The sequence below is a fragment of the Platalea leucorodia genome (genome assembly GCF_965183815.1).
Source record: "Platalea leucorodia genome assembly, chromosome: Z".
NCBI lineage: Eukaryota > Metazoa > Chordata > Aves > Pelecaniformes > Threskiornithidae > Platalea > Platalea leucorodia.
The window spans coordinates 11,375,635-11,391,311 of NC_138858.1; the positions used below are offsets into that span (position 1 = coordinate 11,375,635).

At 57.8% G+C, this 15,677-nt stretch overlaps 2 protein-coding genes across 2 annotated transcripts; both read right to left on the bottom strand.

The window, feature by feature from the left end:
* Nucleotides 1–275: 275 nt before the first annotated feature.
* LOC309602070 (C-C motif chemokine 19-like) lies at nucleotides 276–2,602 on the bottom strand (the record flags this gene model as incomplete). Its single annotated transcript, XM_082335375.1, has 4 exons — nucleotides 276–296; nucleotides 829–925; nucleotides 1,262–1,385; nucleotides 2,545–2,602. The coding sequence occupies 4 exons, from the start codon at nucleotides 2,600–2,602 to the stop codon at nucleotides 276–278; spliced, it is 300 nt and encodes a 99-aa protein (XP_082191501.1).
* An 8,941-nt stretch (nucleotides 2,603–11,543) lies between these two features.
* Nucleotides 11,544–12,622, bottom strand: LOC309602226 (C-C motif chemokine 20-like; the record flags this gene model as incomplete). Its single annotated transcript, XM_082335617.1, has 3 exons — nucleotides 12,521–12,622; nucleotides 11,833–11,953; nucleotides 11,544–11,715 (listed from the first exon to the last, which is right to left on the bottom strand). Exons 1-3 carry the CDS (start codon nucleotides 12,585–12,587, stop codon nucleotides 11,544–11,546), a joined length of 360 nt encoding a protein of 119 aa, XP_082191743.1. The 5' UTR covers nucleotides 12,588–12,622.
* Nucleotides 12,623–15,677: the final 3,055 nt, after the last annotated feature.

Genomic DNA, 15,677 nt, shown 5'->3' on the forward strand with positions numbered 1-15,677 from the left:
GTCCATCAAACAGCTTCCAGGCTGTGAAGGTGGCAGAGGCTCTGGTCCAGCAGCCCCCAGCTCAGCCTGACGCAGGTTGCTGGGTCACACCAGAGACAGAGGGAAGAAGAGAGAGCAGGCAGGGCTCTGCCCAGCCCCGCACACTGATGCAAGTCCTGAGGAGGGCTGGCCTTGTGGCTGGAGGTGGAAGCAGGTTGGCTCCATTAGCTTCAGATTCACAGCTGGGAGCTGGCCCCACTCAAGGCGCTGGGACCGGCCACAGGCTTCTTCGGAGCCTACTTGCCCTCAGGTTTGGTCTGAAGAAGTGAAAAAACACAGCTGTGATGAGCGTGATCCTCAGGGCAGAGCCTCCCCAGGGTCCCTTCCCCATGGTCAGGGTGGTCACTAAGGGGTGACCTCCCCTGGCCAAGCCATGGTGGTAAAGCAGGGACTTGGCAGGGCTTGCAAAGCACCCACCAAAGAAACACAAGCCCTCCCTGTGAAGATGCACAAGTTGCAGACTCCAAGCTTGCAGGGTAGAAGTGGGGAGGGTTTGGTCCTGGTGCCGTTTGCTGTAGCACCCATTGGGCTCAGCCCAGGGTGGCACTGGCTGGGCAACAGCCCCAAGGCTGCATTTATTTGGGGTGGAAGAGGGATTGCAGAGGAGCCAGACTGATCCCAGCTGGAGGGAGGAGGGATGGAGACTGAGATGAAGTATCCATGAGCATGAAGTATCCATAGAGCACATCCCAGCAGCCCAGTCACACTGGGAAAAGCCTGTTTGGTGGTGGATAAACCCACCCCCCCCAGCTGCCTTTGTTCCCAGCTGAGCACAGGGACAGCTCTTACCTTCCTGGCAGAGCCGGCATCCAGCTTCTCTTGGAGGCGAACCACCCATGGGGCTTGGAGCGGGGCACAGAGGCGCTTGCCCTTTGTGGTGATGAACCTGCCAGGCCCACAGGAAAAAATCAAGATGAGGTGAGCAGGACACCCCAGGGATGCTCCAGAGCACCCCGAGCTCTCACCCACTACCTTCCTCACTGCCCTCCTCCATCTCTACCTTGGAATGACTTTCTTCCCTGTCTTTTTTCGCAAGCTTTCCCCTCCTGGCAAGTCTGTCCTGCTCTGATTGAGCCTCTGATCTCCACAGTCGCTTCCACAACCCTCCCTATTCCCTAGCCCCCCAAACCCAGCTCAACATCCCTCCTCCACCCTGATCTGCCTCCCTCCCTGCCTCCCCACAGGGTCCATCCCTTGGCCACCACCACCCTGGGGCTCTTACACGGCAGCTGGGATGTTGCAGCCATCCTGCACCAGCTGGAGTTGATAATCCCGCACTATCCACCGCGGGATGGGTATATCACTCGTCCGCAGGCAGCAGTCAAGGACGTTGTTCCCACCGTGCACTGGAGGAAGAAGACACCATGCAGGCTGAGGCTGCTCTCCCCAGGTCGGCTGTGTTTTCATCCAGCCTCCCCAGAGGGTGCGGGAGCTGCGGGGCTGCCCCGGCAGAGCAGGGCAGGATGGTGCCCGCCAGCGATGCCCTCTCACACCGCCCCGGCTACACACGCAGGCAGGAGCTTTATTGCTTCCGTGCCCCGGCGCCGGGAGCCCTTTGCCTCCTTCTGACAGAAAGCAAAGGAGGTGAGAAACAGCAGATTGGCAGAGGGCGGCCCTTCTGCATGCCTGGGTCCCTCCCGCACCCCCGAGGCCAGTACCAGCTGGCAAGTGGGGCAGGATGGGGGTCTTCACCCCACTTCAGGATGCTGCAACACTGAAGATGCCCATTCCCAAAGGGCTGGGAATGGCTTCAAGCTGTATTTGCTGAAGCAGCCGTAGGTTTTGCAGCCACCCTATCACCAGCCTGCCCCGCACTGATCAATCCTGTGACAGCTGAGGGACACAGCTCTCTGCACTTCACTGCAGGGTAGGGGAGCTCAGTTGCCCTCCAAGCAAATGCTGTACTCGCTGTTAATGCCCGCCAAGGCTGGCAGTGCCCAGGGGTGCCTGTAACCCCAGGCAGCAAAGTGAGGTGCAACACCACAAGGTGTCTGGACTCCCCAGCTCCCCGCAGCAGAGCAGAGGGCCTGGTGTCACCCACCCAGACAGCTGTGACCTGTGCAAACCCCGTGTTCAACACCAGCAGCCCCTCAAACATGGGCTCTGCGCTAACACACGCCTTCCCTCCCACTCCCAGCCCTGCCACTTGCCCCCAGGCTGCCCCACACCAAAGGGTGCCAGAGATGCTCCCCTGGTGTGCTGGGGAGAATGGGACCAAGGTGATCCCAGCCCAGTGTGCACAAGCTGGGCTAGGGCACTGGGAGGCAGGATTGCTCCATGGCCTTTCCCAAGAGCAGCTTTCCAGCCCCAGTGCCCTGCAGGCTCCTGCCTGGACTTTGGGCAGGACAGAGTCCCCCTGGGACAGGTTGCAAGCAGAGGATGCAGGAGGGCTGCAACAGAGCCCCTGCCATGGGTCCCTCTAAAAGTCTGCTGGAAATGCAAAAGAGCAAGAAACTGGATCCCCTCCCTTCCACAAGAAAGGCAGCCTGAGAGGTTCCCTCTTACCATCCAGGATACGTCCCAGTACCAGGAAACTGAAGCAGAGAAGATGCAGCTGCTGCATTTTGCTGCTGACTCTGGCAGAGGATGGGCTGGAGGCGATGGTGCTCCGGGCAGGAGAGGTGAGATCTGCACAGCTTCCCTGCGCTCTGCTGCTCGTGCTCCCCGCTGCCTATTTATCCTTCCAGCCCGTGGCTTTCACTTTCTTTTGGAGGAGTGGGAAGTTGTAACAAGTTTTGCCACAGGCTGGATTTTAATCTTTGAGCAGTTCCCGTATATCCCAGCTGCTTTCCCTGCAGCCAGCTGCTCTGCGGTCCCCGAGCCAAACACCCTCCTGCCCTCTCCGCTGCCAGCACCCAGGCCACAGGGGTTGCTGGTCAGGGCCAGAGCAGCTCCAGGGTCCCTTCACCCTGCAAAAGCACCCCAGGGCCCTGGGCAAGCACATGGTGGGTCTCACCCCATACATTTCCCAGTCCTCCCTCCAAGACATCTCTGGGACGTTGCCATTAGGTATTGCATAGGCTCAACCCACTGATGTGGGGGGACAACGTGCCTCAATCCCATTTTTGGGGTATATACCAGTACTGGGGTGATGCCTGGCTCCCCTGAGCCCCTCATCTGGTCACAGGAGCCCGGCTGGCTTCCCCTGCCATCCTCATTGCCTGGGGAGGGGGGCACATCCAAAGCTGGTGGATAGAGGAGAGCCCAGCCAGCATGCTCCAGTCCAGGGCCGCGATCTCACATGCCAAAAGACAACCTGGTTTCCGGATGTCCCAGCAAATGGGCTGTCCTGGTTTCGGCTGGGATAGAGTTAATTTTCTTCCTAGTAGCTGGCATAGTGCTGTGTTTTGGATTTAGGATGAGAGTAATGTTGATAACACACTGATATTTTAGGTGCTGCTGAGCAGTGCTTACACTAAGTCAAGGACTTTTCAGCTTCTTATGCTGCCCTGCCAGCGAGGGTGCTGGGGGTGCACACAAGAAGCTGGGACGGGGCACAGCCAGGACAGTTAACCCAAACTGTCCAAAATGGTATTCCATACCATATGACATCACGCTGAACAAAAAAATGGGGGGAGTTGGCCAGGGGGGTGCGGCCACTGCTCAGGAACTGGCTAGGCATCGGTCAGTGGTCAGTGAGCAATTGCACTGTGCATTGCTTATTTTGTATATTCTTTTATCATGACTATTATTCTCCCTTTGTTTTCTGTCCTATTAAATTGTCTTTATCTCAGCCCATGAGTTTTACTTTTTTTCCAATTCTTTCTGCCATCCCACTGCAGGGAGTGAGTGAGCGGCTGCGTGGTATTCAGCTGTGTGCCGGGCTAAACCACCACATGGTCTCACGGCCAAAGGCAGCTACAGAGATTCCTGGAAACAGGTTTTCTCTGCACAAGAGCAGAAATCCCCAACAGAGGATGTGTGCATGGCACGGGGTGCCAGCAGCTCACCGGCTGCATGGGCTCTGCAGGGAGCGAAGACCAGCGCTCCTGCTGCAAACCTTCGCAGAAGCGCAGCGACAGGGGCTGTTTCTCCTTGGGATGGTGACTCACCACCATACCAGTGCCACCTGCAGTGTTGTCCCTTAACCAGCCTGCTTCAGCCCTGATAGGTACCAGGTGGGATGCTGAGAGCAGTGGGGTTGTGCAGCCCAGGGAAGGAATGGTGAAGGGGGTGTCACTGCTGTCAGCAGCTGCCTTGTAGGGGTTTGGAGAAATGACAGAGCCAGGCTCTTCTTGGAGGGGCCCAGGGACAGGATGAGAGTCAGCACCACCAGTTGCACCCAGGGAAATTCCCATTTATAGTAGGAAAAATATTTCCCCACAGGGGTGAACAAATCCTGGAGCAGGATCTCCATCCCTCCGCCCTCTCCCTCACTCCAGCTCCAGCCTGTCCTGGCACCTCGGTGGAGAGGGCCACACAGCCCTTCCACAGGGACAAATATCTACGTGGGGATAAGACACAGGGCTGGGACCCTGGGACCTCAGTGGGTCCCTCTGCTCCTCTCAGCAGTAGGATATAGTGAGCTTTGCCCCTTCCCCACTCCACGGTAAGGAGACTCCAGCCATGCCACCGGCCAAAGTGTTCCATCCCTGCAATGGCACTGGCACTGGCACCAGCTTCATGTATGGGGTGGTCTCTTCCATCAGGAGAGCATCGCCTCCGGGTGCTCCTGTGCCCCTGCAAGCCGGCACTGTGCCGAAGGGGTTAGGCAGGGGCAGGTGGGCAGGGTGAGCAGCACAAACAGGATGTGCCAGATTAACTTCAGTCAGCACCTGCCTTCTTCCAGCGCTCACAAGCTATTGGAGAGAAATCTTCGCTGGCGGAAGGGGAATTTAGGTGGCAGAGGATTAGTGTCAGTCATCAGCCGCAGCCTCCCTGCGGGTTTGGGGATGCAGGCTGGCTCTGGGACCTCGTCTCCGCTTGATCTGCCCCGGGGCGCTGACAAAGAGATGCCACAGCAGGGAGGGCAATGGCTTCTGGCTGCTGATACTGGTAGTCAGATCTCCAGGTGCGGCCGCTCCTAACCCAGAGCTGCCTCCTCCCCAGGAGCTGGACTGACGGCGCGAAGCCCCTGGTGAAGAGGGAGCCCCAAAATCAGAGCCCTGACCCACTAGCAAGGGATGCTGGCAGTGCTGCCCAGCAGCAAACCCTCGCCTCCTTGCATGTTTAGTGGGTTCGGCAGCTACCAAAGCATGCCCAGGTACTGGCAAGGCGTGCTGGGAGGTGCTGGGGGGTGCTGGTCCCTCCAGTGCACTGCTGGGGTCCTGGTCACTGTGGCAAGCAGTGGGGTCCCCTGCCACTTTCCTGGCACAAGGGACTCCCACCCACTGCTGGTTCCTGGCAGGCCACACACTGAAAGCAGTGTGTCCAGTGTTGGGAATCCATCCTTGTAGGGGTAAACCCCTTAACCAACTCTGGCTGCAGGGGACCCCTGCCCTTGCGCTGCCTGCAGTCCCTGCCAACACATGGGCAGGAAGGAGAGTCCCTGCTTCCTCCCAGCAGCTGTCTGGGTGCCAAGTGGGTGAAAGCACGGCTGCTCCAGATGCCTCTGCTCCCCAGGAGGGACACCGAAGAGTGAGGAAAGGGGCTTTCCGCTCGCGTTGTGAAAGGGGAATGTGACGGCTTTTCCCCCCTCCACTGGGGTCAGTGGGATTTCTAAGAAGAGAGTGGTCATCTCTGAAGCACATCGCTGTGGTATGCAGGGAGGTCGCCCCATCCCCCTCGCAGGGATGAGCCTTGGGGACCAGAAGAGACGGCACAGAGGGGGAAAAGGGGATGTTTCGGGGTCCAGGCTCTTCAGAGGCACAAGCAGGAACAGGCAGGGGATCTGGTGTGATTTGGGAAGAGGGGAGAGCACTGTGTGCGCTGACCCATTTAAGCCTCATCCAGAGCAATTTGGGAGCGCTGGAGCTCCAGCCCCGAGGACACCACAGGCAGCGAGAAGCATGCCTGAGCACTCCCCCCGGCAGCAGCCTCAATAATGCAGTTGTTAATTAAAGTTGAAACTGTATATGGGGGGGATCCCCATGCGAAATCCAACCCATCAAAATGTAAATGGGCTGCGTGAGCATCACCTCCATCCCTGGGCTCTCCTCAGGGAGCAGCAGCCACACTGGCACCCTCCCGGAGATCTGCCGGCTGCAGGAGCCCCCGGGGCAGCTGCTCCCCACTGAGCTTGTGGGCTCCAGCGCGCTCCCCAGGCTGTCTTGCGGTGCTCAGCTTTCCACCTACAGAGCTGGAAAGGACAAATGGGGGAATTTCAGCAAATTCCAGGCACAGCCAGTCCCTGGAGTAGGATCTGGCCAGGCTGCATTCACCTCATTGGGAAATACTGGGCAGATATTGCAGCTATTTCAATTTCCCTTCCATCTCCTGGCACAAAGGAGACTCCTGCACAGCTTCCATTGCAGCCCCAGTCCCAGTGCGGCACGGGGACCAGGGCCATCGCCAGCCCACGGGGCTTGGGGCCCTGCTGGATCTCCTCTACCTGAGGGAACCCGGTCAATCTGATTTAAATGGAATTAAGGAAAAGAAAAAAGCAAGCCATGGCTTTGCCCAGAGGAAGTAAAGATGGTCCTGAGGGTCTGGCTAAGAGGGATGCAGAAGGTGCCAATTCCTGCTCTGTTAGAGCCCATCTCTCCCTAATGCTCATTGCCTTCAGTGGCATTGATGCTGAGGTCACTGTAGGTGATGGGCAGCAGAGCCAAGACCCTTCAGCTGGGTCCCACTCAACTCCACCCAGGTGAACACCCATCTCTCGGGGTCTCTGCAACTCAGGTGTCCCTCAGCATCATCTTCGGGCTGCACAGTCTCCCAGCTGGGTGCTTCCTGAAAATGCCCTTGGACATGCTGTGATGGCACTGAGATGGCAGCGGCCAGGTGGGATGACCCTAGCCCCGGCTTCCCGCTGTCACGCTGCCTGTCCTCCTCTCTGCAGCCTCCTCAGGGGTTTCAGGAGGGGAGGGCTGGAGAACAGCTCGGAGACCTGTACAAAAAGCAGCCTGTCAGCAATTTCCTTGTCATCTCCCACGTGGCTTGGCAGGAAGGATGCCCGGTGAGGCTGCACCCCAAACTCACCTGTGGACAGATCTAAAACACATAGAATGGACCAAAAGCCCTGAAGACTGCTGTCTTTTACTGCTCTGTTGGCTTTTAGACTGACACCAGACAGAGGAGGCTGTGGGGGTCTTGGTCTGGTGCAGCTCTGGGACACGGCTCACATTGGCCCCACTGCAGGACATCCTCAGAGGAAAGCAGATGCTCTTCCACCACCCCCTTGGACAGCTGCAGCCCAGGAGCAGGTCTGAAGTCCCCAGCAGGATGGGAGGCAAGCGGAGGGACGTGGGGGTCTGGGCAAGTGGAAGGAGGACCATCAGCACAAGGACACACCAAAGCCGAGGGGCTCCAGCCAGCAAAACGGAGGACGGGGGAAGGAGGGCACTTGGGAGCTGCACATAGGTGAAGAAAGGTTTGAGAGGAAGCTCTGGGCTGGGGACCTCTAGGAGAGGATGGGTGCCAAGGGATGGCTAGGACTGGGAAATATGTTGGGGCAGGAAGGGTGGGAGTCCCTATTGCCCACCAGCCACTTCTCCACCTCCTCTCTCCTCTCTGGACGATGGCAGACCCCAGAAGGGCAGTGTTGGTGAGAGAGCAGCTAAAAACACCTTGAAGCTTCAGCTGGAAACTACAGCCCCTCTAGGACTCACACAGCCCCAGAAACAGCCCTTGGCACCTGCGGGGCTGCTGCAGCATAGCCGGCTCCTGCTCCTCGGGGACGGTGCGGGGCAGAGGGACAGACCCAGTCCGCATGTCTCCAGGTGAGCCTCGCTGGAGCTCAGCCCGGCGTTGCAGCCCAGCACGCTCCGCTGCCAGCACAAGCCTGGAGCACCATCTGCGCCAGCTAATGACTTGAGCTAATCATTTGGCCTGGCTTCAAGACTCCCCTTTTTTTGGCTGCACTCTCTGGTTTCTATCTTGTGTGGTTACTTTCTGCTGTCACTGAAGCCTTTCTGCTCCAGGGTGGCCGAGCTCTCCCCTAACTTTTTGCTCTGCTTGACATGGGTGCTGTTTTCTTGCGTTCCCTCCAAAATGTCTGGCAGGGCTTGTACAGCCCTTGCACACCCACTGCCCCAGCACACACTGCATCAACCCTGCCCTGTCTCTGCACGTGGGGCAAAGCAGCGGGTTTGCCCTGCCATGGGGTACAACTGTGTGAATCCTCTTCTGCTGCTTCACTGTGGCATCATCACAGAGCATCTTCTTTACATCACTTGTCTCAGCTGGGGTCCGTGGATTCAGCGCCTCCATGGGGAAGGGGTTTTGTCCCCTGCTGTGTGCTCCAGATCCCAGCCCATCGCCTCTCCTTTCGGCCTCTCGCAGGGAATCTCCTTGGAGTCATTTCCCCAGTGCCAGCTCCCTGTGGCAGCACTGTGGCCACCTGCCCCACCAACAAGAGGCTCCCACTAACCCTGACACCTTATTTTCCTTAAAGGCAGTATTCTGCAGGAAAGCTGGAAGCAGTGCGCAAATGCCATGTGCGTGTGCAGGCACAGGCACACGTGAGGCTGCATTTGTGCATCTGTTTCCATGCTCACGCATGCCTTCCCATGCAGGCATCAGTGCCCAAGTGTGGGACAAACTCTGGTGCTCTTCCACAAGCCCTGCTTTTAGGGTAAAATTTAGGGTAAAATTAGAGCACCCTCATATGCATGTTTTTTAACCTGTCTTAGCCTAAGGCCCACCTAGCATCTGAAGAAAAAAAACACCGGTGTGGTGTTTACATCTGCAGCCACAGAGACACCAGAGTGGATTTCACGTGCTGGTTCACTCCTGCCATCAGCTCATGCTTTGCTGTTTGTGGTTGCAGATGTATTCGGCTGGGCCTCATTTCTAGGGGTTTTTTGCAATCATTTCACAATCCCCTGACACCGCAAGCAGCACAACAAGGAGTCCCGCAGAAGGCAGGGCCAGCCTCGCAGTGCTGGATGCAGTGCATCCCCAGCAAACGCAGGGCTGTCTCCAGCCCTCCCGCAGCAGCCCCGGCTGACTCCCAGTACGTGGGTGTTGGTTCCCAGGCTCCCAGCAAAGATCAGGCCAGAGCACAGCCTCATTAATAACTTGGTTTAATGCTGTTTTCCCAAAGCAGCAGGGAGCACAGAGCCCCTGCTTTAAGCAAGCAGTGCTTGTCCGGGGAGGGTCAGAGTCAGAAGGACAAGCTCAGTGGTGAGCAAAGACGCCATGTACAAAACCATTTTGTGCACCCATGTTTGCTGGCATCTCGGGACCTCTTGGTGGGGACAGCTGAGCAAACAGGACAGCTTCACCTTGCTGGGCAACACAGCTGCAAGAAAGGTGACTTTCATGGTCCCCCTCCCCTGTGCCAGCAGCTCCCAGACCCTGCACCCCCGGGGACGCAGTGCCCAGGGGGGCTGCAAAAGCCAGGTCCTGGGGGGTGACCGTGTATGGGGCAGGAGAGCAGACCCCCCATGCCGCCCTTCCCACCCCACCAAAGCCCATCACAACAGCCAGAACGAGTGAGTTTGGTTGTAAAGGATATATTTTATTGCCTCGCATCCTGTCCAAAAGCCAGTCTGGCAGACGGCCGCGCGCTCCCACGTGGAGACAGCAGCATGGAGCCAGCTCAGCGCCCGTCCCGTACTCAGGGCCGGTATCTTGGACTTCACAGTTTCTTTACACAGCCTTAAAATAATAGACCTATAACGCCTACCTAATAAAGCGATCAAGCCAGATAAATGTGCTTGACAGAAAGAGTCAGCTACAAGATTTACTCCAGCCAACACACAGCCTTTGCTGATACTGTTAAGCCCCGCAAATCCTATTATTGCAATTATATGACTTAATAGACCTTTACTGACCAAAGTCCACGTCTGAAGTCTCTGCAAGCAGATACCACTGCGGCTGCAGTACAGCCCTTCAGTTTGCTCCTTCTTGGCACGCTGGAGGGGGTTTGCAAGCATGGGGAGATTTCCCCGCCAGCCCTGTCCCGGGGATCTGTCCCCCCTCTACTTGCAGTCTCACCTTATGGTGTCTTCAGGTTAGTGACTTCTCATTTTACTAAAGGTTTAGGATAGAGCTGCTCTCAAACAGCGGCAGCGTCTCTGCGATGAATTTTGCAAAGTCTTCTATTCCCGCACCTGCACAGCCTCACATGCAGTTTTCACCATGTGGGCTTTTCAGACTTGGGAAGAAAGTATACAAGAGTTTCTTTTTTTTTCAGAAAACTACGCATTTGGCTTAATAATGTCTGAATATCTGACAACAGCAAAACCAAGGGAGATAAAAGGGTAAAATTCCGCTAAAATGAACAATTTGTTCTGATTTCCTTGCAATTTTGTACCTAAAAAAAAAAATCGAAGGGACAAATCCTGACTATCTTCCTCCAAACTACACTGCAACAACGCACTATTTTTAGGGAAAGCCTAGAACAGCCCAGAGATACAGCCACACTGTCATCCCCACTGTCCCCAAACTCTCCATCTCAGCTGGTGTTAATTGCCATGCGAGGAAGCACCCAGCAAGCAGCCCGGGCAGGACCACGGGGACATGGGACCTGCCTGGCACCCCACAGTCCTGCAAGCCAAAAAGGAGCAAAAAGGTGAGAGGGAAATGAAATGCAGCCATTGTTTATTTGGTAGAAAAATAAGAGCAGTCTTCCAGAAAAGCCAGCCTGCAGCATAAAGGGTACTCTGTGAAGCACAAGGAGCCAGAAGTAGAGCCTTCCAGGAAGACCGAATTAAAGCACAGTCTTTACATATAAATACAAATGTATAAAATCCCCCAAAAAAAGTCATAGGAAAAGCTGCCATCCTGCCAGGCTACAGAAATCCCCTCTCACTTCCCCCTCGGGGCCACGGCTCAGCTCCCACATGGGTCCAGGTCCCCACTGGCATGGCCATGGGGCAAGCGAGGACCTGGGTGCTCTTTGCTGCTGAGAGTACCCAGCCGGTGCCGGGGGTCCCGGCTGGGGGGAACTCTGCGGCAGGCGTGGCAGCACCGAGGGGGCTGCGGAGCAGAGAGCAGCCCCCTCGGCCAGCCCCGTCCTCGCCCCGGGGCTGGCAGGCAAGTGTGCGGTCTGTGGATGTCCATTGCCAGGCAGTGAGTCGGTCATCAGTGGGGAAGGCATCCGTCCTAGGGGAGAGAAAGGCAAGGAGGAGGCAGTGAGGTGGAGAGGGTCTCAGCAAAGGCACCCACCCCAGCCAGGGGGCCATTGCCTTGCGTGACGTGCCTTGCCCATCCCCAAGCATTCCCTTGCCCCAGCAGCTCCAGAAAGAAATCTGATTTTAAAGCAAGCACAGACCAGGAGGGAGCTGTGTTCTCAGCACCTCCATGCTCCAGCCACGGTTGTGGCAGCCCTCCCAGGCTTGGCCCTGGGAGGTGGGTGTCCGCCCTTCCACGGGGAGGGATCTGGGATGGGGAGCAAGACCCTCACCCCATCACCCTACTGCCCCCCACTCCCCTTTGCCTACCTCTTCAGGCCTGACTTAGACCCGCTGCCGCTTCTGCCGCTTGGGTCTGCCCCCGGTACGCGGGTTATGTCCCTTCTTCTTGTCCTTCTTGTCATTCTTTGCCTTCTTGTCCAGGTTTTGCATCAGCTTCTGGACGGAGGGGTCAGTGGGAGAGGCGCAGATTTTCTTATTCTTCTTGGTGGTAAACCTGGGGGTGCAGGCAGAAAGGTTTGCTGGGCGATGAGCAGGGGCGAGGACATGGGGAGGGGGGACTTAGCTGGAGCCAAACTGCTCCAGATGGTCCCGACTACAGTGGGGTACTCACACAACAGCACGCAGCACGCATCCCGACTCAGGTCCCTGGAGGCTGTAGGACTTCACCCAGTTGCTGGAGATGGCTTTCCGGCTATGCTTCAGGCAGCAGTCCATGGCCGAGCTGCCAATGCCTGGGGACAAGGGGGAGACATGGGATTTCGGACCCTCACCCAGCCAGGGCACTTTCTCATCCCCAGGGGAGCACGGCACAGCTGGCTGATGGCCCAGGGCTTGCTTGGTGTCATTCGTGGGAGAGATGCTGGGGCAGCACATGAGGGTGGGAGCTCTCAACCTCAGTACCCAGTTGCAGGTCAGACCCTGCCCCAGGGATATTTCACTGCCAGCGGAGGGGAAACTGAGGCAGAGATGGGCTCCTTGCAAAGGGTTGAACCTTGTTCTCCTGCCTACGCTGTTCAACTTGGAGTTCTGCTGCCCCACTAGCCACGTGCACACACACGTGCTCCCAAGCCAAGCAAGCACTGCAAGCCGATGCCGCACACCAACCAGGCTTGCGCACACGCACACGTGCCCTACACACGACTGCGCGGCAAACCCCAGCTATGCACGCACCCAAATGCACCACAAACACCCACTGTGCACTGCCACCGCACCACCCAGCACCCTGCACAGACCCCGCCGAGCACCCATCCCCTGCCCCATCGACCCATAGGCGGGCAGGAGGGCTTCATGCCGCTCACCTTGAGCGTGGGTGATGAGGAGGGTAGCGGCCAGCAGGAGCAGTGGCAGGAGGAGGCGCAGAGCCATGGCGGGTGCCGTGGGTGCTGAGCTCGGCAAGGCTGGGAAGCAGGATGCGCACTGCTGCCTTGTGCTGGGGCTGCTCCTATTTATCTCTGGACGCTTTGCTTTCATTTTCGGCCCCGCCTGGCAGGCAGCCCACCAGCCGTCAGAGGGCTGGGTGATGGAGAAGCGGGAGGATGGGGGATTCCTGTAAGCTGCGAGCCCCCCTTTACAGACGCGTCCTGTCTTGTTCCCAGCTGCCCATCACGGTGCGGGGTGCCAGGTGGGGGGCACACCGGAGACACAGCCCTCATCGTGGCTAGATGAGTTTGTGGGCTCCTGTTTCCTATCCGGTCCTGCAGCCTGCCGCTACCTGCTCTTGGTGGGTTGAGTGTTGCTGCTTGCCTGTTTACTCCCCAGACAGGGACCCTGGCGGGTGGCCAAGGCATTAGGAAAACCAAGGAGTCAATCTGTTTTGCTTCACCACCTCGTGCTTTGCTCCTGAGCAAAACATAGGCGAGAAGGGGCTCAGGGTGACCCCACGTCTCAGCCCCCTGAGCCTCCATCTCTGTCCAGCTGCCTTGGGGACCTCCCCAAACAGCTGAATACATCTGTAGGGCTGGGAAGTGCAGGGGCTGGACTGCAAATGGGGCTGGGGGAGATGATAGTAAAGCCCACCGTGCATTGGTGCTGATGCATGAGTGGGCATGAGTGGGGACCTCAAATGGCTTGGAGGCACGGGCTGACGGGAACCTCCTGAGGTTCAACACAGACAAAATGTGAAGTCCAACAGGTGGGACGGCATGATCCCATGCAGTCAGACAGGTTGGACATGGCTGGAAAGACGGGGACCATGCAGAAGTGGACCCGGAGGGCTGAATAGGAACCCTCAGGGCACCCCTGTGGTGGCAAAGGCCACCCAAAGAGATGGCCACATGGCTGGACCAAGCCCTGAGCAAGCTGGTGAAACACCGGTCATGCTCTGAGCAGGAGATGGCCAGAGACCTCCACATTTTCACGTGATTGCCAGGGCATGATCTGGAAGAGACCAAGGATGGAGGTTTCACAAGCGCTTTGGGTAACCTGTTCCAGTGCTTGAAATGTTTTCATGTTGGAAACATTTTCCCCGCTTTTTAACTCGAATTTCCCTTGATGCATCCCGTGCCGCTGCCTCTTGCCCTCCCCAGGGCCCCTCTGAGAAGAGCCGGGTACCAGCATCTCTCCAGCCCCCCCGGGCAGCCAGCAAGGAGCCCCCTTTGCTGTCCCATCCCCAGCTTCACCACCCCACCGCTCACAGCCCATCTTTGCCTGCCCTGGCCTCCAGCTCCTCGGCCAGCCCTGCTCCTGCTGCTTGTGTCAGCCGTGTCCTGGGAGTGCCAATGGGACGCAGGGCTGTGATGGGGTCTCCCCAGTGCCGGTGGGGGCCAAGCCCCTTCCTCAGCCCTGCTGCCTGAGCCCTGGGGTGCAGCCCCATGACTTTTCACCAGTTCCTGATAAGGACCCTCATAAATAGATATCAAGGGCAATGAGCAACCCAGGGAGAAGACCAAAGTCCTAGCTGCTGTAGAAAGCAAGGCCACGATAAGATGACCAGGCTCTCGCCCCCTCAGCAGGGAGGGGGCAATGCTGGTATCATGGGGGGGGGGGCTCACCAACAACTGCCCTGCAGCCCTCTCTTGGGCAAGGAGCCTGGCAAGTTGCAGCGGCTTGTTGCCCTCCTCGGGGACAAGTTGGGTGCCTGAGGCAGCGTGGGATCCAGGGCTGTGCTCCTGTGGCTTCCCCCATCACCCATGCAGAAGAGAAAGGGAGCTCTCATGCTGGGGCGTACCAGTACCCAGATGGGGGGGAAGCAGCTCCCCATGCACTCATGTGGCACCGAGGTTGATGCCTCAGGCAGCAGCCCTTGGGGCATGCAGCAGGCATGGGCCATGGGCAGCAGTGGGCTGCCTGTGGGTTCATCTCCCCAGGGTGCCTGGCAGCACAGGGAACTGGATCCTGGAGGCGTCCTATGTGCTGTCACCCATCCCTCCAACCCCAAAGCACCAGTGGCATCAGGACAAGGCAGGAAACGGAGAGCCGCACTGGCTCTTACCGCCTTTCCAGCCTCTATTTCTGCAACCTTTCCAGGCAGCAGTGCCCAACTGAGGACCTGGATGAACCCTTGCCCTTGGCACATCTGGGACACTGTCCCACCCCAGTTCCATGTGCTGGAGAAACTGGGGAAGTACTGATCCTGTAGCCATCCACCCTGGTGAAGTGTCTCCCAGAGCCTATGTGGTATGAGGACAAGGGATGTGGAAGGAGAGGAGATCTGTCACAGGTTGCCCCCAGCATGGACTGGTCCAGCCCAGGGCTCTCTCCACTCCTGAAGGAGCCCAGGAGAGCTCTGCGGTCCCAGCGCAGAGCCCAGCTCCATCCCTTGCCCAGTCTCAGCCCCAGTCGCAGCAGCAGGCGCCTGGAAAGTCCCTGGCTCTCTGCGTGTTTTCGAGACACTGCAGCAGCATCCTCCGGCCAGAGGCCAGTCCCAAATATGGTCTGAGCTGCTGAAGAGGGTCAGGGCATGTGTTCACTTCACAGGCATCAATCTTTGGCAAGTCTCTGGTTGCTGCAGTTTGCACCCTGAAGAACGCGGCCGACTCAGCAGACCCTCACTCCGATACCTCCAGGGAAGGTGGATTGGAGAAGACCCAAGAGCGAATAAACTAAGGGTAGGGGAACCTGGTCATTGCTCTGGCTGAGCAATGCAGACGCACCTGCATGCCTGATCAGCAGGACCTCATGGAAACTGGCATGGAGGTCCCTGCCCCACCTCCCCTCCTGCCTCCCTTCCCTCAGAGCCCCCAGTTCAATCCTTCCTCCCCAAGTCCCTTGCTCTATCACCTGTCCCCCCAGCTCAGGGAGAAAGCAGGGAGCTTCTGGCAATGAGACAGGCAATGAGCATCCCTGTCTGCAGGCGGGTCACAAGGCAGACGAAACTTTTGGGATACAGAGGAGCTGCCGGGAGTGGGGGGTGGAGGCAAGGCTTTTTGGGGCTCTCCAACACCGGCAGCCTCCACCAGCCTCTCAGCCAGGCACAATTTCTTGCACGCACCCACATAAACCCATTTCTCACCAGCT